At 40.1% G+C, this 26,078-nt stretch overlaps 1 protein-coding gene across 1 annotated transcript in view; it reads right to left on the bottom strand.

Moving 5' to 3' along the window:
• LOC128661685 (probable C-mannosyltransferase DPY19L4) overlaps positions 1-26,078 on the bottom strand; it is a 139,320-nt gene that overhangs the window by 66,645 nt on the left and 46,597 nt on the right. The window contains exons 6-7 of the mRNA XM_053715911.1: positions 18,884-18,974; positions 9,504-9,625 (exon numbers count right to left, since the gene is read on the bottom strand). Of these exons, the coding sequence (XP_053571886.1) occupies positions 9,504-9,625; positions 18,884-18,974 (213 nt within the window). The remainder of the gene's footprint in view (positions 1-9,503; positions 9,626-18,883; positions 18,975-26,078) is intronic.

Here is a 26,078-nt window from a genome sequence, read left to right as displayed (position 1 = left end):
AAGTGCCTCAAACACATTCTCCATGTCATCTCCCAGCACAAACAAGGCAGGGTTATTATCTCGGGCGACTTCAACATGACCTGGGAACCGAAACTAGATAGAAAATCCTCTGACTTAGCTAGGGCTCCTCCCCCTACGGAACGGCTTGCAGCGAAATTCCGTACACTTATGACAGGCTCAGGGTTCTTTGACATTTGGAGGGCTATTCACACTCAGGACCGAGACTACACACACTACTCACAGCCACATCGACAATACGCCAGACTCGACTACATATTCTCTACGGCAGACTCCCTAGATCTAGTCACTAACACGGCCATCTATATTTGCCCTTGGTCCGATCACGACTGCGTTACCGCCGACCTCATATCCTCAAATACCACTCGCTCTAGACCCTCCTGGCGCATGCCCCACAACCTTTTGCAAGATATCCCCCTCAGAGAAAAATGACGTACAGAAATCAGACACTTTCTAGAAATCAATGACCGGGCACATGTGGGTGATGACACCCTCTGGGGAGCTACTAAAGCAACCATAAGAGGCTTAATGATCTCCGAACAGGCTAAACTACGAAGGCAAGCGGGACTCTCGCTGTCTCAGTCTCACATTAAACTTAGAGAATTAGAGGCCCTAAATAGAGTAAAGCCTACTAACTCCTTAACGACCCAAATCACCAACATTAAAAATCACATATCCCAGCTAGAGCTTCGGAGAACCCAGGACAACTTAACTAAACTTAAGCAACTATACTTCTATAAGGGCAATAAGGCGGATACTCTCTTAGCCAATAAACTCAGAAACAGAACTAGTATCTCACGTATTCATGGCATTGCCAAAGGAGGTTCCCTTCTTAAAATTCCCTCACAAATAGGGGAGGCTTTTGCTGAGTTTTACTCCAACCTTTATAACATAGAAAAATCTGAGAACCCCCCAGTGACCTCAGAAGACTCCATCCGTGAGTACTTAAAAGCATTGAACCTACCGTCCCTCTCACCTGATCAAAAAGACACCTTAAATTCGCCATTCACCCTTAGAGAAGTGCAACTGGTTAGCAAGAACTCTAAATCATTTAAATCACCTGGTCCAGATGGCTTCCCAGTGCATTTCTATAAAACCTATATCCAAGAACTCTCCCCCCTGCTTCTTAGACTCTTCAATTTAGCCAGAAATGAAGGCAAATTTAGGAGTGAATTCCTTGAAGCCACTATTGTGACTATACTGAAACCTAATAAAGACCCCTCTCTCTGTGCCAGCTATAGGCCAATCTCGCTAATCAACACTGATATTAAGTTCTTCTCCAAAATTCTAGCTAACCGTATTGCCAACCTCCTCCCCTATTTAATCAACCCAGACCAAGTTGGATTTATCCCCAAAAGAGAGGGTCCAGATAATACTAGAAGACTCTTGAATGTGATGTCCCTGTCGTCCAGCCTTAATAAACCTATGGCGATTATATCATTAGACGCAGAAAAGGCCTTTGATCGGGTGAGATGGCGGTTCCTGTGGGAAGTACTTGATGCCTTTCAATTCCCGAGTTCCCTCATGGGAGCAATTAAAGCCTTATACTCTACTCCCTCCGCTTCGGTAAAGGGACTTGGTTTCCAAACCCCCCCTTTCCAAATCTCCAATGGGACTAGGCAGGGTTGCCCCCTGTCACCCCTACTTTTCGCGTTGGCCATCGAGCCGTTGGCAGAACGAATTAGACTTGACCCACACATGAGTGGGATTACCCTATGTGGCACCAAGCACAATATAGCTTTATTTGCGGACGATATCACCTTTTTTTCCTCAGATCTCGCGTCCACCCTCCCTAGACTCTTACTGATAGTTAAGGAATTTAGTGCCCACTCTCATTACAAACTAAACATTCCCAAAACTGAGATCTACACTCAAGGCTTCCAGAGCTCGTCTATGGCCCCTCTAAAAATCAAATATCCTTTTAGATGGTCGGAAACTTCAGTGACCCACTTAGGAGTCAAATTATCCAACGACTTCCCCCGGATTATCAGGGACAATTACCTCCCTTTGCTATCGGAGCTTCGCTCCCTCAGCAAGAGCTGGAACCTCTCGCAAGTTTCGTGGTTAGGGCGGATCGCAGCGTTAAAGATGTCTTTTTTACCTCGTCTCACATACTTATTCCGCTGTCTGCCAATCAGAGTTCCCAGGCACATTCTATTACAGTTTCAGAGCGAAATTACTAAACATATATGGCAGGACAAGCCCCCAAGGGTGGCGCAGAGAGTGCTACAGCTACCTAGGTCAAGGGGCGGTCTGGGCTCTCCCTCAATAGTAAGATACTACGAGGGAGCCATGCTCACCCATGTCTCACAATGGGGAGTCATGCAGCCTTCCTGCAAATGGCACTCCATTGAACAGGCCTCACTACCCTATAACCTAACTTTGCGTGACCTGATTTGGACGCCGACCCATTGCCGTAGGGAACTATCCCTGATAAACCCCATCATCCAGGAATGCCTGCAATTCTGGGACAAAATCCGCCACTCTAGACAAATTGCCCCTCACCCCTCTCCCATAACCTCATTGTCCGGCCTATTAGTAGGCCTACAGGATGCCCATCCTCTGAGATGGACCCAAATCGGAATAAAGGTGGTCTCGGACCTCTGGCTACCGCCATCGGAGTGTGGATTTAAATCTGTGTCCCAATTGGGGGCTGATGTGGCCTTACCCCATATCCTGAAATTTGAATACTACAGAATTAAAAGCTTTTTGACTGCCTGGGGCTTCAAGCCTCAGTCAAACCGCCCACTGACCCCGTGGGAGTCCACTTGGAACCAAGGAAAGAGGCTATATAGACCCCTCTCCAGACATTACACCCTGTTGGACTCTGAACCAAACCCAGATCCGGCCCCCCACCTTGCAAAGTGGTGTTCCCTGCTAGACAAACCGCTCACAGTAGATGATTGGGAACAAGCGCTTGAACGAACCAAAAAAGCCGTACATTGCACCACCCTATTTGAAACTTATTATAAGTTGGTGGCCCATTGGTACTATGTGCCCACCAGGCTAGCTAAAATATTCCCTAGCGCATCTCCGTACTGTTGGAGAGGTTGTGGTCAGAGAGGGGACTCTTTACACATTTGGTGGGAATGCCCTAAAATACGCCCTTTATGGACAAAATGCTTTGGAGCCCTTTCCAAACTGGGAATCTCCTTACGTAGCTCTCCTGCAGTTGCCCTATTACACATAGGTATTCATTCTATCCCTAAACACCATGCTTACATAAGTATATACCTCTTCATGTCCATCAAACACCTGATAGCCTGTGACTGGAAATCAGAGCCCTCACCTAGCTGGACGAGAGTTTGCTCCTATATGGCCTACTTATATAATATGGAAAAAAGCATATTTTATAACCTAGGTAATTCCGACCTATTTGAGCTTACATGGGCCGACTGGAAAGACATTTATGATACAACCTGGAGACCTAATGTTCTCACTCCCTCTTAGCTTTTTCCGGGGGGAATGAGAGATCTGACCTAGGGATAGTTCTGACTAGACCCAGATGGTTTTCTTTTGAAACACCCACTCACGACCGACGATATATCATTCAACCCTCCTCCCTTCCCCCTCATCTCACCCTTAGACCTCTATCCCTTCCCCCCTTTACCTGGCCAAGAGACCTTTGGGTCTCCCCCAACTGTGTTATAAAGTACCACTATATATCTTTGTTAATGACTGTGTTATCAGTACTTCCTTGAACAATATATCATTCATTTCACAATATATGTCTATAGACAGTTTAGAGGACGGATTGTGTCCTCGCATTGCTATATTTGCATCTGTATTGTTCTTTTGTTTTGTTTTTTTTCATTATTCGCATATTTTTACTTGTAAACATGATAAGTTTAATAAAGTTCTTTTGAAAACTTAAAAAAAAAAAAAAAAAAAAAAAAAATCCTTGGAGCTGTTGCTAGGCCAAAAGGAAGAGCAACAAATTGGTAATGCTTGTCTAGAAAAGAGAATTTCAGGATCTGAAAGTGATCTGGATGAATTGGAATATGAAGATAAGCATCCTGTAAGTCTATTGTGGACATATAATGCCCTTGCTGAACAAAAGGCAGAATAGTCCTTATAGTCACTATTTTGAATGTTGGTATTCTTACATAACGATTCAAAATTTTTAGATCCAGAACTGGTCTGAAAGAATTCTCTTTCTTTGGTACAATGAACAGATTTGAATAAAACCCCAGACCCCGTTCCAGATATGGAACTGGCACAATTACCCCAGATGACTCCAGGTCTGAAACACACTTCAGGAAAGCCTGAGCCTTTACTGAGTTCACTGGAATGCGTGAGAGAAAGAACCTTCTCACAGGCGGTCTTACCTTGAAACCTATTCTGTACCCTTGAGAAACAATGTTCTGAATCCAATGATTTTGGATTGAACTGATCCAAACATCTTTGAAAAATTGTAGTCTGCCCCCTACCAGCTGTGCTGGAATGAGGGCCGCACCTTCATGCGGACTTGGGGGCTGGTTTTGATTTTCTAAAAGGCTTGGATTTATTCCAGACTGGAGAAGGCTTCCAATTGGAAACCGTTCCTTTAGGGGAAGTCTCAGGCTTCTGTTCCTTATTCTGACGAAAGGAACGAAAACGGTTAGCAGCCCTAAATTTACCCTTAGATTTTTTATCCTGAGGCAAAAAAGCTCCCTTCCCCCCAGTAACAGTTGAAATTATAGAATCCAACTGAGAACCAAACAATTTATTACCTTGGAAAGAAAGAGATAGCAACGTTGACTTAGAAGTCATACCCGCATTCCAAGATTTAAGCCATAAAGCTCTTCTAGCTAAAATTGTTAAAGACATATACCTGACATCAATTCTAATATATCAAAAATGGCATCACAAATGAAATTATTAGCATGTTGAATTAGCTTAACAATGCTATACACATTAGGATCAGGTACTGTTGCGCTAAAGCCTCCAACCAAAAAGTTGAAGCCGCAGCAAGATCAGCCAAAGAAATAGCAGGCCTAAGAAGATGACCTGAACATAAATAAGCCTTCCTTAGATAAGATTCAAGCTTCCTATTTAAAGGATCTTTAAAAGAAGTACTATCTGCCGTAGGAATAGTAGTACGTTTTTTTCCCCCAAAACTCCAATCTATCAGACGGCAAAGGGTACAGTCTCTTAAACCTTGAAGAAGGAGTAAATGAAGTACCCAAACTATTCCATTCCCTAGAAATTACATCTGAAATAGCATCAGGAACTGGAAAAACCTCTGGAATAACTATATGAGGTTTAAAACCGAATTTAAACGTTTACTGGTTTTAATATCAAGAGGACTAGACTCCTCCATATCTAATGCCATCAACACCTCTTTTAATAAAGAACGAATAAACTCCATTTTAAATAAATAGGAAGATTTGTCAGTGTCAATATCTGAGGCAGAATCTTCTGAACCAGATAGATCCTCATCAGAGATAGATAAATCAGAATGCTGGTGGTCATTTAAAAAATCATTGAATTTATGAGAAGTTTTAAAAGACCTTTTAATTTTATTAGAAGGTGGTATAACAGACAGGGCCTTCTGAATAGAATTAGTAACAAATTCTCTCACATTAACAGGAATATCCTGAACATTAGATGTTGAAGGAACAACCACAGGTAATGGACTACTACTAATGGAAATATTGTCTGCTTTTGAAAGTTTATCATGACAACTAACACAAATTACAGCCGGAGGAACAGTTACCACAAGTTTACAACAAATGCTCTTAGCTTTGGTAGAACCGACATCAGGCAGCAGCATTCCAGAAGTAGATTCTGATACAGGGTCAGATTGAGACATCTTGCAATATGTAATGGAAAAAACAACATATAAAGCAAAATTATCAAATTCCTTATATGACAGTTTCAGGAATGGGAAAAAATGCAAACAGAATAAGCCTCTGGAAACCAGAAGCAAAAAGAAACAAAGACTTAAATAATGTCAAAAAACTGGCGGCAAGTATGATGCCCACAATTGAAAACATTTTTGCCGCCAAAAACGTCTGCAACAAACACGAGCGTCATAGATGACGCAACTACGTGAAAACTCTCGGCGCCAACTAAGACGCCGGAAATGACGTCATAACGTCAACAAAAAATGACGCAATAAATTATAGCATTTTTTGAAAAATTTTCAGGTAAGAAAAAAAAAATTATTCATATGCATTTCCCAAAATGAAACTGACAGTCTGTAAGAAGGAAATATACTGATTAACCTGAATCATGGCAAATATAAGTATAAAACATATATTTAGAACTTTACATATAAAGTGCCAAACCATAGCTGAGAGTGTCATAAATAAAATAAAACATACTTACCAAAAGACACTCATCTACATAAAGTAGATAGCCAAACTAGTACTGAAATGAGAATCAGCAGAGGTAATGGTATATAAGAGTATATCGTCGATCTGAAAAGGGAGGTAGGAGATGAATCTCTACGACCGAAAACAGAGAACCTATGAAATAGATCCCCGTTAGGATGACCATTGCATTCAATAGGTAATACTCCCTTCACATCCCTCTGTCATTCACTGCACTCTGAGAGGAAAACGGGCTTCAGCATGCTGCGAAGCGCATATCAACGTAGAAATCTAGCACAAACTTACTTCACCACCTCCATAGGAGGCAAAGTTTGTAAAACTGAATTGTGGGTGTGGTGGGGGGTGTATTTATAGGCATTTTGAGGTTTGGAAAACTTTGCCCCTCCTGGTAGGAATGTATATCCCATATGTCCCTAGCACATGGACTCTTGCCAATTACATGAAAGAAATTTGTATTTGCAGGATGAGATCATGGAGCTGTATCCAGAAAGAAAAAAAACCTAACTAAATTATTTTTTAGTTTTTCCTATTTAGGTAAATCTGTACAGATAAACTTCCATAGTGCACTCTCCAAAAGATTGAATGCAAGTAAACCTTTTAAATAAAGAGATGCCTGGTGCCTAGGTGAAGGAAAGAAAAAGAAGATAAAAGACCTTTTGACAAGTTTTTTTTAACCACCATACTGCAGTAAGAGTTGCTGAACTACCTTTTGGATCCATTCTTTGCTTTGCATGCTGGTACCAGCCCCAGAACTGGACTCTGGGTAATCTATGACTGTTTCCTATGATGTGTGTCTTTAGAACATAAAGACTATCCTTTTCTGGACTGTGCCTTGACTGTTGGAAGTTGAGGACCTGTTACGCTGTTACAGAGTAAACCACAGCTAAATTAGGGGAGTATTGTTTTAACTTGTTTACTCATATTGCTTGTTTTGTATTCTCTTGTAATTGTGTTATTTTTATTGATCATATTAGTAATAAGAAGTCATATAGCTTTGTCTGCAGAAAAGTATGCCTTATTTGTATTAGTACACATTGTAGTTTAAGTACTTAAACAAAGTAACCCTCCAGATAAGTAACTCTAAACTTTGCAGTATTGTAACCTATTGTATGGCCCACTGAGTATAGAAAATATACAAGAGTATATTTTCTACTTACAATGACTCTTAGTAGATCTGTGTTGTGAAAGCAAATGTATTTTTCCCTTTATTAACTGGCATGGTATCTACTATTTGAGTTTTGTAATTCCAGGTGTTTGTCAGCGAAAGGAATTATCTTACCATAAAGATGTGTTTACCTTTAAAAAGATTGTGCAGTTTTAATATTGTTATGACTGTATTCTTTTCTCATACAGGAATGCGAGAGAATTTAGGTTGCATAAAATAATTAGCAAATTAGTAGTGTTTATATCAGATGAGCAAGCTGATTCTATTAAGATCATATTTGGATAATTATAAACATTACATATAGTAGCTTTGCAGAATAAAGCAGAATATTTTTTTTAGAAGTTCAAAGAGAAAGTGTGAAGAAATGAATTTTAAAGAAAATGTTTTTATTGACTGTTTTACTTTTCATTTTTGTTGCAGGGCAGGCCTTCGCACAAGTTACTTAGCATAGCCATACAGCCTCTTGATGAAGTCTAGCAGTTTTTATTTGCTTAATATTTATGTTTAAGGTACCATTTAAATTGTATAGAGAAGCTGTGAGATATTCTCTGTAAACGTATAATAAATGTATTTAGTTTGTACTATATATCCACAATGTTTTCCTGGTTTTAAATGACATAGGATAAGTTAAGCTATAAAAGGAAATTGTGATGCTTACAAAAAAAGTGAAAGGTTTTGTTGGGCATAATTGTGATTGTATCAGGGTGTGTGTGCTCATCTTGTGCTATTTTGTTTCCTTCTTAGACTCCTTCTGACTCGAGTGTCTGTTGCTATGAGGATCCACCTGTTTCCCTTGTCTACCCCATGAACAAACCATCGTACTTCCAGCATGTACCTGCAGATGGACACTTTCTCAGGTGCAAAGCACACCTACTGCAAATTGACTATGGTATTGAAGCAGAGTGTCTGAGGGAGGTGGAGCTCTAAGAGGACAAAGACTGTTCTTAAAGTGATCAGAGGCCACCCAGAGATACTTGTGTTGTTCCCATTTTATGCTTCCCTGTGGAGAGTGTACAGAGCAGGGAACTGTCTATGACAGGGATGCTAGCTATGCAGATTGAGAAATAAAGATGCAGTGTTGTTTGGGGTAGATAGGGTGCTAGTTGGGTCTTTGTGTGGATAGACCAGTAGTTTGGGGATGCTGGGTGGTAGACAGAGAGTATTTGAGAGACTGTACTCATGTTCAGTGACATATTGTGCCCTACTGGCCTATTTAGCGTTTTAATATTAGTTAACTATGATAGCAGTAAATTTGAATGAATTTCTCTACAGTATTCTCACAGAGATTTAGGTTATACCGTAGTATTAGGCTTATATTGTTGTTAATAGATTTACTAGTTTTCCGTGCATTTTATATAGTTGTTTAGTTTTCATGTTATGTTATTCTGTTAGAATAAAAGGGTGGACTGTAAGAATATATAACATCACTGAAACCATTTTGCCTCTGCTCATACATTTAGTTTTAGACTCCATTTTAAGATGAGTTCATTATATTTCTTCATAATGTGTTTTATTATGCTGTGAGAACATATGCTGACATTAGATTTTCCGTTTCATATGCAACAATTGTATCTCAAGAATGGTCTTGTTCTGTCCTGGAGATGAGCCCGGATGCACCATATCTAAAACAGTTTGTTTCTCAGTATAATTCTTTTTTTCTATATTTTTACTGTGCTTCTTTTTTCTAACTTATGCTGTGTAAATGGTGTTATTATGATACAGCATTGTTTAACCCCATATAAATGTAACCATTGTCTATAAAAGTATGTTATGCCTTATAATAAACAATACAGTGATTGGACTTTACTTGCTACATGTCTAAATGCTGTTCCCCGAGATATCTCGTCAAGGTGACCCATTCAGTTCCAGGTGTAGAATACTACTAAGTGTCAAGTGATACCCCGTTATAAGATAATGCCTAACAATAACCAAACACAGGGAGACATCATTTAAGTCAGACACACAAAGTAGTGTCTAGAGTAAAGCAAGTAAAGAGGACTTACCTTACTGCCAGACATCTGATAAAGAGCGCTGGCTATCAGTTCTGGGTACAAAGTCAGCTGCTGCACTGCATTTATGGTTTTTAGGGGCACACTTTTGTTGTTATAGGCCAGCTCAAAAACACCTGAAAAGAAAATAATCTTATTTTTTTTATTTTGCCATAAAATAATAAAAAACAAAAACAATAAAAAAAAGTTGACAAATGTCAACAGCAATGCTACAGAAAAATACAGGTGTTTTAGTGTAGCGCTAGTTGAAACCCTTGCTACATATACTTCCCTGTTCTCACAACAGAAAAAAAAAAGAGTGATTTTTGGATAGAAAATAGTATATATGTGCGCTAGAAGAAAGCTATAGGGTTAATTATAATTTCAAATATTTGATGTATATATGTATATCAAATGATCATAATTGAAATGAAAATATTTGCAAAAATGTGTGCAAAGTGTGTTTGCAAATTTTATTTGCTGATATAAAATAGAAAATAATTTTAAAATGTGTTATTTGTGCTTGCATGAAACAAAATCTTCAACAAAGGAGAACTATTTTTGTGCTCACATGTAACAAATTCTTCAACAAAGAATAAACTATGTTATCAAAAAATTGTTGCATTTTCAACCAAGGATAACTATGATATCAAAAAATAGTTGAAAAAATGTGTTATTTGTGGTTTCATAAAAACAAAATCTTCAACAAAGGATAACTATATGTTAATTTGTGCTTGCATGAAACAAAATCTTTAACAAAGGATCACTATAAAAAAAAAATAGAATTTTCAACAAAGGCAGACTATAATATCAAAAATAGTTGAATTAAAATGTGTTGTATGTCCTTAGATAAAACAAAATCTTTAACAAAGGATATTGAAATACCAAAAACAGAATTTATGCTTACCTGATAAATTACTTTCTCCAACGGTGTGTCCGGTCCACGGCGTCATCCTTACTTGTGGGATATTCTCTTCCACAACAGGAAATGGCAAAGAGTCCCAGCAAAGCTGGCCATATAGTCCCTCCTAGGCTCCGCCCACCCCAGTCATTCGACCGACGGACAGGAGGAAATATATATAGGAGAAACCATATGGTACCGTGGTGACTGTAGTTAGAGAAAATAATTCATCAGACCTGATTAAAAAACCAGGGCGGGCCGTGGACCGGACACATCGTTGGAGAAAGTAATTTATCAGGTAAGCATAAATTCTGTTTTCTCCAACATTGGTGTGTCCGGTCCAAGGCGTCATCCTTACTTGTGGGAACCAATACCAAAGCTTTAGGACACGGATGAAGGGAGGGAGCAAATAAGGTTACCTAAACGGAAGGCACCACAGCTTGCAAAACCTTTCTCCCAAAAATAGCCTCCGAAGAAGCACAAGTATCAAATTTGTAAAATTTGGCAAAAGTGTGCAGTGAAGACCAAGTCGCTGCCTTACATATCTGGTCAACAGAAGCCTCGTTCTTGAAGGCCCATGTGGAAGCCACAGCCCTAGTGGAGTGAGCTGTGATTCTTTCAGGAGGCTGCCGTCCGGCAGTCTCATAAGCCAATCGGATGATGCTTTTAAGCCAAAAGGAAAGAGAGGTAGAAGTCGCTTTTTGACCTCTCCTTTTACCAGAATAAACAACAAACAAGGAAGATGTTTGTCTGAAATCTTTTGTAGCCTCTAAATAGAATTTTAGAGCACGGACTACGTCCAAATTGTGTAACAAACGTTCCTTCTTTGAAACTGGATTCGGACACAAAGAAGGTACAACTATCTCCTGGTTAATATTTTTGTTAGAAACAACCTTAGGAAGAAAACCAGGCTTAGTACGCAAAACCACCTTATCTGCATGGAACACCAGATAGGGCGGAGAACACTGCAGAGCAGATAACTCTGAAAATCTTCTAGCAGAAGAAATTGCAACCAAAAACAAAACTTTCCAAGATAGTAACTTAATATCTATGGAATGTAAAGGTTCAAACGGAACCCCTTGAAGAACTGAAAGAACTAGATTTAGACTCCAGGGAGGAGTCAAAGGTCTGTAAACAGGCTTGATTCTAACCAGAGCCTGAACAAATGCTTGAACATCTGGCACAGCTGCCAGTCTTTTGTGTAGTAAGACAGATAAAGCAGAGATCTGTCCCTTTAGAGAACTTGCAGATAATCCTTTCTCCAAACCTTCTTGTAGAAAGGAGAGAATCTTAGGAATTTTTATCTTATTCCATGGGAATCCTTTGGATTCACACCAACAGATATATTTTTTCCATATTTTATGGTAAATCTTTCTAGTTACCGGTTTTCTGGCCTGAACCAGAGTATCTATCACAGAATCTGAAAACCCACGCTTCGATAGAATCAAGCGTTCAATCTCCAAGCCGTCAGCTGGAGGGAGACCAGATTTGGATGTTCGAATGGACCCTGAACAAGAAGGTCCTGTCTCAAAGGTAGCTTCCATGGTGGAGCCGATGACATATTCACCAGGTCTGCATACCAAGTCCTGCGTGGCCACGCAGGAGCTATCAAGATCACCGAGGCCCTCTCCTGATTGATCCTGGCTACCAGCCTGGGAATGAGAGGAAACGGTGGAAATACATAAGCTAGGTTGAAGGTCCAAGGTGCTACTAATGCATCTACTAGAGTCGCCTTGGGATCCCTGGATCTGGACCCGTAGCAAGGAACCTTGAAGTTCTGACGAGACGCCATCAGATCCATGTCTGGAATGCCCCATAATTGAGTTATTTGGGCAAAGATCTCCGGATGGAGTTCCCACTCCCCCGGATGGAATGTCTGACGACTCAGAAAATCCGCCTCCCAGTTTTCCACACCTGGGATGTGGATCGCAGACAGGTGGCAGGAGTGATCCTCCGCCCATTGAATTATTTTGGTCACTTCTTTCATCGCCAGGGAACTCCTTGTTCCCCCCTGATGATTGATATACGCAACGGTCGTCATGTTGTCTGATTGGAACCTTATGAATCTGGCCTTTGCTAGCTGAGGCCAAGCCCTGAGAGCATTGAATATCGCTCTCAGTTCCAGAATGTTTATCGGGAGAAGAGACTCTTCCCGAGACCATAGACCCTGAGCTTTTAGGGATTCCCAGACCGCGCCCCAGCCCACTAGACTGGCGTCGGTCGTGACAATGACCCACTCTGGTCTGCGGAAGCTCATTCCCTGGGACAGATGGTCCAGGGTCAGCCACCAACGGAGTGAATCTCTGGTCCTTTGATCTACTTGAATCATTGGAGACAAGTCTGTATAATCCCCATTCCACTGTTTGAGCATGCACAGTTGTAATGGTCTTAGATGAATTTGTGCAAAAGGAACTATGTCCATTGTTGCAACCATCAACCCTACTACTTCCATGCACTGCGCTATGGAAGGACGAGGAACAGAATGAAGCACTTGACAAGAGCTTAAAAGTTTTGATTTTCTGACCTCTGTCAGAAAAATCCTCATTTCTAAGGAATCTATTATTGTTCCCAAGAAGGGAACTCTTGTCGACGGAGACAGAGAACTTTTTTCTATGTTCACCTTCCATCCGTGTGATCTGAGAAAGGCTAGAACGATGTCTGTATGAGCCTTTGCTTTTGACAGGGACGACGCTTGTATTAGAATGTCGTCCAAGTAAGGTACTACTGCAATGCCCCTCGGTCTTAGAACCGCTAGAAGGGACCCTAGCAACTTTGTGAAAATCCTTGGAGCAGTGGCTAACCCGAATGGGAGGGCCACAAACTGATAATGCTTGTCCAGAAAAGCGAACCTTAGGAACTGATGATGTTCTTTGTGGATAGGAATATGTAGGTACGCATCCTTTAGATCCACTGTAGTCATAAATTGACTTTCCTGGATAGTGGGTAGAATCGTTCGAATGGTTTCCATCTTGAACGATGGTACCCTGAGAAATTTGTTTAGGATCTTCAAATCCAAAATTGATCTGAAAGTTCCCTCTTTTTTTGGGAACTACGAACAGATTGGAATAAAATCCCATTCCTTGTTCCTTTATTGGAACTGGGTGTATCACTCCCATCTTTAACAGGTCTTCTACACAATGTAAGAATGCCTGTCTCTTTATTTGGTTTGAGGATAAGTGAGACATGTGGAACCTTCCCCTTGGGGGTAGTTCCTTGAATTCCAGGAGATAACCTTGAGAAACTATTTCTAGCGCCCAGGGATCCTGAACATCTCTTGCCCAAGCCTGAGCAAAGAGAGAGAGTCTGCCCCCCACTAGATCTGGTCCCGGATCGGGGGCTACTCCTTCATGCTGTTTTGCTAGCAGCGGCAGGCTTCTTGGCCTGCTTACCCTTGTTCCAGCCTTGCATCGGTTTCCAGGCTGGTTTGGGTTGTGAGGCATTACCCTCTTGCTTAGAGGATGCAGAATTAGAGGCCGGTCCGTTCCTGAAATTGCGAAAGGGACGAAAATTAGACTTATTTTTTAGCCTTAAAAGACCTATCTTGTGGAAGGGAGTGGCCCTTTCCCCCAGTGATGTCTGAAATAATCTCTTTCAATTCTGGTCCAAATAGAGTTTTACCTTTGAAAGGGATGTTAAGCAATTTTGTCTTGGATGACACATCCGCTGACCAAGACTTTAGCCAAAGCGCTCTGCGCGCCACGATAGCAAACCCTGAATTTTTCGCCGCTAATCTAGCTAATTACAAAGCGGCATCTAAAATAAAAGAGTTAGCCAATTTAAGTGCGTGAACTCTGTCCATAACCTCCTCATATGGAGTCTCTCTACTGAGCGACTTTTCTAGTTCCTCGAACCAGAACCACGCTGCTGTAGTGACAGGAACAATGCACGAAATTGGTTGTAGAAGGTAACCTTGCTGTACAAAAATCTTTTTAAGCAAACCTTCCAATTTTTTATCCATAGGATCTTTGAAAGCACAACTATCTTCGATAGGAATAGTAGTGCGTTTGTTTAGAGTAGAAACTGCCCCCTCGACCTTAGGGACTGTCTGCCATAAGTCCTTTCTGGGGTCGACCATAGGAAATAATTTCTTAAATATAGGGGGGGGGGACAAAAAGGTATGCCGGGCTTTTCCCACTCCTTATTTACTATGTCCGCCACCCGCTTGGGTATAGGAAAAGCGTCGGGGTGCACCGGAACCTTTAGGAACTTGTCCATCTTGCATAATTTCTCTGGAATGACCAAGTTGTCACAATCATCCAGAGTAGATAACACCTCCTTAAGCAGTGCGCGGAGATGTTCTAATTTAAATTTAAATGTCACAACATCAGGTTCAGCTTGATGAGAAATTTTTCCTGAATCTGAGATTTCTCCATCTGACAAAACCTCCCTCATGGCCCCTTCAGATTGGTGTGAGGGTATGACAGAACAATTATCATCAGCGCCCTCCTGCTCTTCAGTGTTTAAAACAGAGCAATCGCGCTTTCTCTGATAAGTAGGCATTTTGGATAAAATATTTGCTATGGAGTTATCCATTACAGCCGTTAATTGTTGCATGGTAATAAGCATTGGCGCACTAGATGTACTAGGGGCCTCCTGCGTGGGCAAAACTGGTGTAGACACAGTAGGAGATGATGTAGTATCATGTTTACTCCCCTCATCTGAGGAATCATCTTGGGCAATTTCATTATCTGTGGCAGTACTGTCCTTACTTTGTTTGGACGCTATGGCACAATTATCACATAAATTTAAATGGGGAGACACATTGGCTTTCATACATATAGAACATAGCTTATCTGAAGGTACAGACATGTTAAACAGGCTTAAACTTGTCAACAAAGCACAAAAAACGTTTTAAAACAAAACCATTACTGTCTCTTTAAATTTTAAACAGAAAACACTTTATTACTGAATATGTGAAAAAGTATGAAGGAATTGTTCAAAAATTACCAAAATTTCACCACAGTGTCTTAAAGCATTAATAGTATTGCACACCAAATTTCAGAGCTTTAACCCTTAAAATAACGGAACCGGAGCCGTTTATAAATTTAACCCCTATACAGTCCCAGCTATAGTCTTTGCTGAGACCCAACCAAGCCCAGAGGGGAATACGATACCAATTGACGCCTTCTAGAAGCTTTTCCAGCAATTTTTAGATCCTCACACATGCATCTGCATGCCCTGCTCTCAAAAAACAACTGCGCAGTAATGGCGCGAAAATGAGGCTCAGTCTATAACTAGGAAGGCCCCCTGACTGGAAAAGGTGTCTAACACAGTGCCTGCCGTTTAATAAACGTTCCCCAAGTTTATAAATGCAAATTGTCAGCCTAAATATGAATAAAATGCCCAAATAAAGCAATCGATTTAGCCCATAAAAATGTCTACCAGTTTTTTAGCCCATAATAAGCCCTTTATTCTGTTTGTTTGACTAAGAAAATGGCTTACCGGTCCCCATGAGGGGAAATGACAGCCTTCCAGCATTACATGGTCTTGTTAGAAATATGGCTAGTCATACCTTAAGCAGAAAAGTCTGCTGTTTCCCCCAACTGAAGTTACTTCATCTCAACAGTCCTATGTGGAAACAGCAATCGATTTTAGTTACTGTCTGCTAAAATCATCTTCCTCTCACAAACAGAAATCTTCATCCTTTTCTGTTTCAGAGTAAATAGTACATACCAGCACTATTTTAAAATAACAAACACTTGATAGAAGAATAAAAACTACATTTAAACACCAAAAAACTCTTAACCATCTCCGTGGAGATGTTGCCTGTGCAACGGCAAAGAGAATGACTGGGGTGGGCGGAGCCTAGGAGGGACTATATGGCCAGCTTTGCTGGGACTCTTTGCCATTTCCTGTTGGGGAAGAGAATATCCCACAAGTAAGGATGACGCAGTGGACCGGACACACCAATGTTGGAGAAAAGCAGTTTAATAAATTTTTATAACAATCTTATGATTGTATTCCTCATAACAATTCTCTTTAAAATTTACATAATATGACCGGTCATTTCTTTAGTTTGATTGAACTATATTCAATCAAATACAAAAATACAAAATTACAAAATATTGCAAATACAATCAGTCTCAAAGCGCTTGAAAAGTCTCCTTTTGAGAATTCTCCTTTTGCAAAATAGAACCACCTGTATCACTTAAATCGTTGGAATAGTAACTGTATAACAATGGTTTAATTAAAAAGTCCAGCACTTAGGTTTTTATCCTTTTTCATAGAAAGTTTAAAAGTGTCTCTTTAGTGTTGTGGTACGTTTAACTCTTTAAACTTAATTCAAGTAGTAGGTGAGATGTTCTAAAATACATTTATAAGAGTGTACTTGGAATTCACGTTAAAAGTTCATATAAGACTTTGTATACAGCTGATGGCGGTATGCTAGCGCACTACGTCCAGACTCTTACACCCCTTGTTAAAGTGCCTAACTCTTGCTTGATGTTGCTCTTTAGTTATTTACTTCTTCCTGATAGTATGAAAAGAGCTTCAGCACGGGTGTCTGTGGAGTCTCGTAACGTCTGCTTAGCCCACTCACCGCTTCTCCAATGTGGTCTGTTTGGTCCGTGTCACCTGATCCTAACACCAAGTCAGGGGGAATTTCAGGCGTATTGATCCGTAATCTGTGAAGAAAATCCTTACTCGGCGCGGAGTTTGTGGATGATAAAGTAGTTCCTTATAATCCAATATAATCCTTCTGTATGCAATTTTATTTTATATAGGTACACCATCAACGCGTTTCACTGATATACGGCTTTATCAAGAATCGTTACATGCGAGCACAAAAATAGTTATCCTTTGTTGAAGATTTTGTTTCATGCAAGCACAAATAAAACATTTTTTAATTATTTTCTATTTTATTATTTTCTATTTTACATCGGCAAATAAAATTTGCTTGCACACATTTTTGCAAATATTTTAATTTCACTTATGATCATTTGATATACATCAAATATTTGAAATTACAATTAACGCACTGTCTTACATTTAACACATTTTTTTCAAACTATTTTTTTATATCATAGTTATCCTTTGTTGGAAATGCAACAATTTTTATAACAGTTATTCTTTGTTGAAGATTTTGTTACGTGCGAGCATAAAAATAGTTATCCTTTGTTGAAGATTTTGTTTCATGCAAGCACAAAACACATTTTTAAATTATTTTCTATTTTATTATTTTCTATTTTATATCGGCAAATAAAATTTGCAAACAGACTTTGCACACATTTTTGCAAATATTTTCATTTCACTTATGATCATTCGATATACATCAAATATTTGAAATTACAATTAACCCTATAGTTTTCTTCTAATAACAATGCTACAAATGTATTAAAGGAGCAATAAACTCAAAAGTACACTTTTAGGATTCAGAATTGAGCAATCTTTTTATATACACACTTCTTAGGCACCAGCTCCTACTGAACATGTGCAAGAGTTCACATTGTATATCTATATCTCTATGATTCACTGATGGCTGTCACATGATACAGGGTCAGAGAAACAGAAGGAAATTTTGAGATATGTCAGAAAAAATGCTCATTTTAAACTCAGTGCAAGTGCTACTGCACTGTTGTATTATGCATTTGGTGATTATGCAATACTACTGCGTTTAATATCCCTTTAAAAGAGAGAGCAAATTAGTCCTAACAAAAGGACTCATCTCATTCACCAATGTATATAAAAATGGGAAAGTAACCTTTAAAAAGGGACAAAAAAAAGTGCAACAAGAAAGTACTCTAATATCTTAGTGCAATAATTAAATGCACCATCACTTGCATACAACTAGGTGTTTAACCCCTGCAAATGGATTAAACATATAGTTAGAGTCAGTTCCAAAGCAGTAATACCCTACTGGGATCAAGCAAAACACATATAGTGAGCCAGTGACAAGAGACTAATGTGTACCCACCAATCACCAGCTAGCTCCTAGCACTGCATTGCTGCTGCTGAGGATATGTGCATATGCTTTTCAACAAAGGATACTAAGACAACAAAGTCCATTTGATAATATAAGAGAATTCAAAATTGTCTTAAAATTGCACAGTATACCTTAATCATAAAAGTTTAAATTTGACTTTTCATGTCCCTTTAATGAAAAGCTAGATGCAGAGACCTAGGTAGATATGAGGGATGTAACAGAGTTACCTTTCGATTGCACCACCAACCAGTAACAGTACAGTAGATGTTACATGAACAGAACAATATTCAGAGTGAATTATGTAAAATGTATTAAATTTATTTTAGACTGTGCTAAAGGGGCTTTAATGAATAGGCAATTACATACACATCCAGCACATGTGATAAATCAACTTATTACAGAAGCAAAATAGTTGTATATAAATACAGTGATTTTTACTGTTCTGGTCTTTCAGACAATATAATGAGTTGTATTGTGATCAGTAGACAGAAATAAGCTGACTTGGTCCGATAATGAAATCTCAGGTTTGGTGCATGAAAAAGAGTGACTACCACAAAGTAAAAGCCGTCATACCTCTTTCAAATGAAGATGCCCGAAGCATATCCTTGTAGAAAGAATAATACACTGCGCCATCCCCCTGGAAAGTGATTTCTTTTTCAAGCTCCTAAAGAGAACAAAAAAACTGTTACAGTCTGATTAATCCCCACGTCTGCCTACATGACCGGAAAGGAGCTATGTACTTAAAACAGAACATCCACTCAGCAATCAGGGAGGTCTCGACATATTAAAAAACACTGTTAAAAAACACATATTAAAAACACAATAATAAATATTAATAAAAGGTAATAAAAAACCACCCCTTAGCAAAAGGAATTAAGAATGATAAGATATAATATACAATCAGAGGGGTGTGAATATCCTGACACATATAAAATAATTTAATGGAATCAGACCCTTGGCCCTTAAGCCCCCTCTATAAAATCACATACCCACCAATCACCTCGGATCAAACTCCTGGCCCTACATCTCCCTATGTGAGCCATTTGCTGACAACAGACCTTAGATCAGACCTAGCAGCTTGTTTTATTGAAGTGTGCGCACATGATGAAGTGCATTCGTTTTATGGAATGTGTTCCAGTGTTGTATTCATTCTGGATGATGTTTTTAATTTAAAGGACCAGTAAACACAGTAGATTTGCATAATTAACAACTGCATGATAACAAGACAATGCCATAGCACTTAGTCTGAACTTCACATGAGTAGTAGATTTTTTTCTAACAAATTTCAAAGATATGTCTATTTCCACTCCCCCTGTACCATGTGACAGCCATCAGCCAATCACAAATGCATGTACGTATAGTCTGTGAATTCTTGCACATGCTCAGTAGGAGCTGGTGACTCAAAAAGTGTAAATATAAAAGACTGCATATTTTTTTTTATTGAAAGTAAATTGGAAAGTTGTTTAAAATTACATGCTGTATCCGAATCATAAAAACAGAATTTATGCTTACCTGATAAATTACTTTCTCCAACGGTGTGTCCGGTCCACGGCGTCATCCTTACTTGTGGGATATTCTCTTCCCCAACAGGAAATGGCAAAGAGTCCCAGCAAAGCTGGTCACATGATCCCTCCTAGGCTCCGCCCACCCCAGTCATTCGACCGACGGACAGGAGGAAATATATATAGGAGAAACCATATGATACCGTGGTGACTGTAGTTAGAGAAAATAATTCATCAGACCTGATTAAAAAACCAGGGCGGGCCGTGGACTGGACACACCGTTGGAGAAAGTAATTTATCAGGTAAGCATAAATTCTGTTTTCTCCAACATTGGTGTGTCCGGTCCACGGCGTCATCCTTACTTGTGGGAACCAATACCAAAGCTTTAGGACACGGATGAAGGGAGGGAGCAAATCAGGTCACCTAAATGGAAGGCACCACGGCTTGCAAAACCTTTCTCCCAAAAATAGCCTCCGAAGAAGCAAAAGTATCAAATTTGTAAAATTTGGCAAAAGTGTGCAGTGAAGACCAAGTCGCTGCCTTACATATCTGGTCAACAGAAGCCTCGTTGTTGAAGGCCCATGTGGAAGCCACAGCCCTAGTGGAGTGAGCTGTGATTCTTTCAGGAGGCTGCCGTCCGGCAGTCTCATAAGCCAATCGGATAATGCTTTTAAGCTTTTTGACCTCTCCTTTTACCAGAATAAACAATAAACAAGGAAGATGTTTGTCTGAAATCTTTAGTAGCCTCTAAATAGAATTTTAGATCACGGACTACGTCCAAATTGTGTAACAAACGTTCCTTCTTTGAAACTGGATTCAGACACAAAGAAAGTACAACTATCTCCTGGTTAATATTTTTGTTGGAAACAACTTTCGGAAGAAAACCAGGCTTAGTACGCAAAACCACCTTATCTGCATGGAACACCAGATAGGGCGGAGAACACTGCAGAGCAGATAACTCTGAAACTCTTCTAGCAGAAGAAAATGCAACCAAAAACAAAACTTTCCAAGATAATAACTTAATATCTACGGAATGTAAGGGTTCAAACGGAACCCCTTGAAGAACTGAAAGAACTAGATTTAGACTCCAGGGAGGAGTCAAAGGTCTGTAAACAGGCTTGATCCTAACCAGAGCCTGAACAAATGCTTGAACATCTGGCACAGCTGCCAGTCTTTTGTGAAGTAAAACAGATAAAGCAGAGATCTGTCCCTTCAGAGAACTTGCAGATAATCCTTTCTCCAAACCTTCTTGTAGAAAGGATAGAATCTTAGGAATTTTTATCTTGTTCCATGGGAATCCTTTAGATTCACACCAACAGATATATTTTTTCCATATTTTATGGTAAATTTTTCTAGTTACAGGCTTTCTAGCCTGAATCAGAGTATCTATTACAGAATCTGAAAACCCACGCTTTGATAAAATCAAGCGTTCAATCTCCAAGCCGTCAGTTGGAGGGAAACCAGATTCGGATGTTCGAATGGACCCTGAACAAGAAGGTCCTGTCTCAAAGGTAGCTTCCATGGTGGAGCCGATGACATATTCACCAGGTCTGCATACCAAGTCCTGCGTGGCCACGCAGGAGCTATCAAGATCACCGAGGCCCTCTCCTGATTGATCCTGGCTACCAGCCTGGGGATGAGAGGAAACGGTGGGAATACATAAGCTAGGTTGAAGGTCCAAGGTGCTACTAGTGCATCTACTAGGGTCGCCTTGGGATCCCTGGATCTGGACCCGTAGCAAGGAACCTTGAAGTTCTGACGAGACGCCGTCAGATCCATGTCTGGAATGCCCCATAATTGAGTTATTTGGGCAAAGATTTCCGGATGGAGTTCCCACTCCCCCGGATGGAATGTCTGACGACTCAGAAAATCCGCTTCCCAATTTTCCACTCCTGGGATGTGGATCGCAGACAAGTGGCAGGAGTGATCCTCCGCCCATTGAATTATCTTGGTCACTTCTTTCATCGCCAGGGAAGTCCTTGTTCCCCCCTGATGATTGATATATGCAACGGTCGTCATGTTGTCTGACTGAAACCTTATGAATTTGGCCTTTGCTAGTTGAGGCCAAGCTCTGAGAGCATTGAATATTGCTCTCAGTTCCAGAATGTTTATCGGGAGAAGAGACTCTTCCCGAGACCATAGACCCTGAGCTTTCAGGGATTCCCAGACCGCGCCCCAGCCCACTAGGCTGGCGTCGGTCGTGACAATGACCCACTCTGGTCTGCGGAAGCTCATTCCCTGTGACAGATTGTCCAGGGTCAGCCACCAACGGAGTGAATCTCTGGTCTTTTGATCTACTTGAATCGTCGGAGACAAGTCTGTATAATCCCCATTCCACTGTCTGAGCATGCACAGTTGTAATGGTCTTAGATGAATTCGTGCAAAAGGAACTATGTCCATTGTTGCAACCATCAATCCTATTACTTCCATGCACTGCGCTATGGAAGGACGAGGAACAGAATGAAGTACTTGACAAGAGCTTAGAAGTTTTGATTTTCTGACCTCTGTCAGAAAAATCCTAATTTCTAAGGAATCTATTATTGTTCCCAAGAAGGGAACTCTTGTTGACGGGGACAGAGAACTTTTTTCTTTGTTCACCTTCCATCCGTGAGATCTGAGAAAGGCTAGGACGATGTCCGTATGAGCCTTTGCTTTTGACAGGGACGACGCTTGAATCAGGATGTCGTCCAAGTAAGGTACTACTGCAATGCCCCTTGGTCTTAGAACCGCTAGAAGGGACCCTAGTACCCTTGTGAAAATCCTTGGAGCAGTGGCTAATCCAAATGGAAGTGCCACAAACTGGTAATGCTTGTCCAGAAAAGCGAACCTTAGGAACTGATGATGTTCCTTGTGGATAGGAATATGTAGGTACGCATCCTTTAAATCCACGGTAGTCATAAATTGATTTTCCTGGATAGTATGTAGGATCGTTCGAATAGTTTCCATTTTGAACGATGGTACCCTGAGAAATTTGTTTAGGATCTTTAGATCCAAAATTGGTCTGAATGTTCCCTCTTTTTTGGGAACTATGAACAGATTGGAATAAAATCCCATTCCTTGTTCTCTTATTGGAACTGGATGTATCACTCCCATCTTTAACAGGTCTTCTACACAATGTAAGAATGCCTGTCTCTTTATTTGGTTTGAAGATAATTGAGACCTGTGGAACCTTCCCCTTGGGGGTAGTTCCTTGAATTCCAGGAGATAACCTTGAGAAACTATTTCTAGCGCCCAAGGATCCTGAACATCTCTTGCCCAAGCCTGAGCAAAGAGAGAAAGTCTGCCCCCCACTAGATCCGGTCCCGGATCGGGGGCTATCCCTTCATGCTGTTTTGGTAGCAGTGGTAGGCTTCTTGGCCTGCTTACCCTTGTTCCAGCCTTGCATTGGTTTCCAGGCTGGTTTGGGTTGTGAAGTATTACCCTCTTGCTTAGAGGATACAGAATTAGAGACTGGTCCGTTTCTGCGAAAGGGACGAAAATTAGGCTTATTATTAGCCTTAAAAGACCTATCCTGTGGGAGAGCGTGGCCCTTTCCCCCAGTGATGTCTGAAATAATCTCTTTCAAATCAGGTCCAAATAATGTTTTACCTTTGAAAGGAATGTTAAGCAATTTTATCTTGGAAGACACATCCGCTGACCAAGACTTTAGCCAAAGCACTCTGCGCGCCACGACAGCAAACCCTGAATTTTTCGCCGCTAATCTAGCTAATTGCAAAGCGGCATCTAAAACAAAAGAGTTAGCCAATTTAAGTGCTTGAACTCTGTCCATAACCTCCTCATACGAAGATTCTTTACTGAGCGATTTTTCTAGTTCCTCGAACCAGAAACACGCTGCCGTAGTGACAGGAACAATGCATGAAATTGGTTGTAGAAGGTAACCTTGCTGTACAAAAATCTTTTTAAGCAAACCCTCTAATTTCTTATCCATAGGATCTTTGAAAGCACAACTATCTTCGATAGGAATAGTAGTGCGTTTGTTTAGAGTAGAAACCGCCCCCTCGACCTTGGGGACTGTCTGCCATAAGTCCTTTCTGGGGTCGACTATAGGAAATAATTTCTTAAATATAGGGGGGGGAACAAAAGGTATGCCGGGCCTTTCCCACTCTTTATTTACTATGTCCGCCACCCGCTTGGGTATAGGAAAAGCGTCGGGGGGCACCGGAACCTCTAGGAACTTGTCCATCTTACATAATTTCTCTGGAATGACCAAATTGTCACAATCATCCAGAGTAGATAACACCTCCTTAAGCAGTGCGCGGAGATGTTCTAATTTAAATTTAAATGTCACAACATCAGGTTCAGCTTGATGAGAAATTTGTCCTGAATCTGAAATTTCTCCATCAGACAAAACCTCCCTCATGGCCCCTTGAGATTGGTGTGAGGGTATGTCAGAACAGTTATCATCAGCGTCCTCTTGCTCTTCAGTGTTTAAAACAGAGCAATCGCGCTTTCTCTGATAAGTAGGCATTTTGGATAAAAGATTTGCTATGGAGTTATCCATTACAGCCGTTAATTTTGCATGGTAATAAGTATTGGCGCACTAGATGTACTAGGGGCCTCCTGTGTGGGCAAAACTGGTGTAGACACAGTAGGGGATGATGTAGTATCATGTTTACTCCCCTCATTTGAGGAATCATCTTGGGCAATATCATTATCTGTTGCATTACTGTCCTTACTTTGTTTGGACACTATGGCACAATTATCACATAAATTTAAATGGGGAGACACATTGGCTTTCATACATATAGAACATAGCTTATCTGATGGTACAGACATGTTAAACAGGCTTAAACTTGTCAACAAAGCACAAAAAACGTTTTAAAATAAAACCGTTACTGTCACTTTAAATTTCAAACTGAAAACACTTTATTACTGAATATGTGAAAAAGTATGAAGGAATTGTTCAAAATTCACCACAGTGTCTTAAAGCATTAAAAGTATTGCACACCAAATTTCAGAGCTTTAACCCTTAAATTAACGGAACCGGAGCCGTTTTTACATTTAACCCCTATACAGTCCCAGAATGAGGCTCTGTCTATAACTAGAAAGGCCCCCATCTGAAAAAGGTGTCCAACACAGTGCCTGCCGTTTTTCTAAACGTTCCCCAAGATTATAATACCAATAATTAGTTAGAATCTGCATAATATGCCTAGTAAAGCAATTGTTTTAGCCCAGAAAAATGTCTACCAGTTTTTAAGCCCTTTTTGAAGCCCTTTATTCTTTTATGTTTAACTAAGAAAATGGCTTACCGGTCCCCATGAGGGGAAATGACAGCCTTCCAGCATTACATGGTCTTGTTAGAAATATGGCTAGTCATACCTTAAGCAGAAAAGACTGCTAACTGTTTCCCCCAACTGAAGTTACTTCATGTCAACAGTCCTGTGTGGAAACAGCAATCGATTTTAGTTACTGTCTGCTAAAATCATCTTCCTCTTACAAACAGAAATCTTCATCCTTTTCTGTTTCAGAGTAAATAGTACATACCAGCACTATTTTAAAATAACAAACACTTGATAGAAGAATAAAACTACATCATGTGACCAGCTTTGCTGGGACTCTTTGCCATTTCCTGTTGGGGAAGAGAATATCCCACAAGTAAGGATGACGCCGTGGACCGGACACACCAATGTTGGAGAAAATTTAATTTGACCTGAGTGTCCCTTTAAGTAACTGCATTTCCATAGGCTTTGCTGATTTGTCACATTACTAATGACAACGTATATAAAATCTGAGTTAGCTAAACAATGAAAGTTGTAGCCACTGAGGTAAAAATCACTGCTTTTTGAGTAATTTTTTATGGGAAACCATGTGGCTGCTCCATACTTCTTGAAATGAAAGGTAGTGAAATCATTGATGTGTGGGTAACTAGTAGTCAGTTGTTGAAAAGATAATCAGTGTTCTCCCCAAGATATGTTTAATGGGCACACCACGTGCTTGATTTTAATGACCACCTGGCTAAAATTTAAGACAATATTAAGCTAAAAGGAACTTACATTTTATTTCAATTTTATTTTTTGCACAAATTATACTTAAATCAATTTATGTTTAGTTATACAATTAATCTGTGTTTTAGATAGCTTAAAGGGAAATTCTACACTTTAGTCATCTTAAAGTCTTACCTAAGATTAAGCTGCAAATAGCCTCCTGCACCCCTTTCTATATCATGCAGCAGTAACAGTAAAAAAAAGTTATTTTAACCCCTTAAGGACCAGGGCTATTTTTACATTTCGGCGGTGTTTGTGTTTAGCTGTAATTTTCCTCTTACT

This window comes from Bombina bombina, chromosome 5 (assembly GCF_027579735.1).
Source record: "Bombina bombina isolate aBomBom1 chromosome 5, aBomBom1.pri, whole genome shotgun sequence".
Lineage (NCBI taxonomy): Eukaryota > Metazoa > Chordata > Amphibia > Anura > Bombinatoridae > Bombina > Bombina bombina.
The sequence above is the reverse complement of the archived record's forward strand: the minus strand, read 5'-3'. Positions and strand labels throughout refer to the sequence as shown.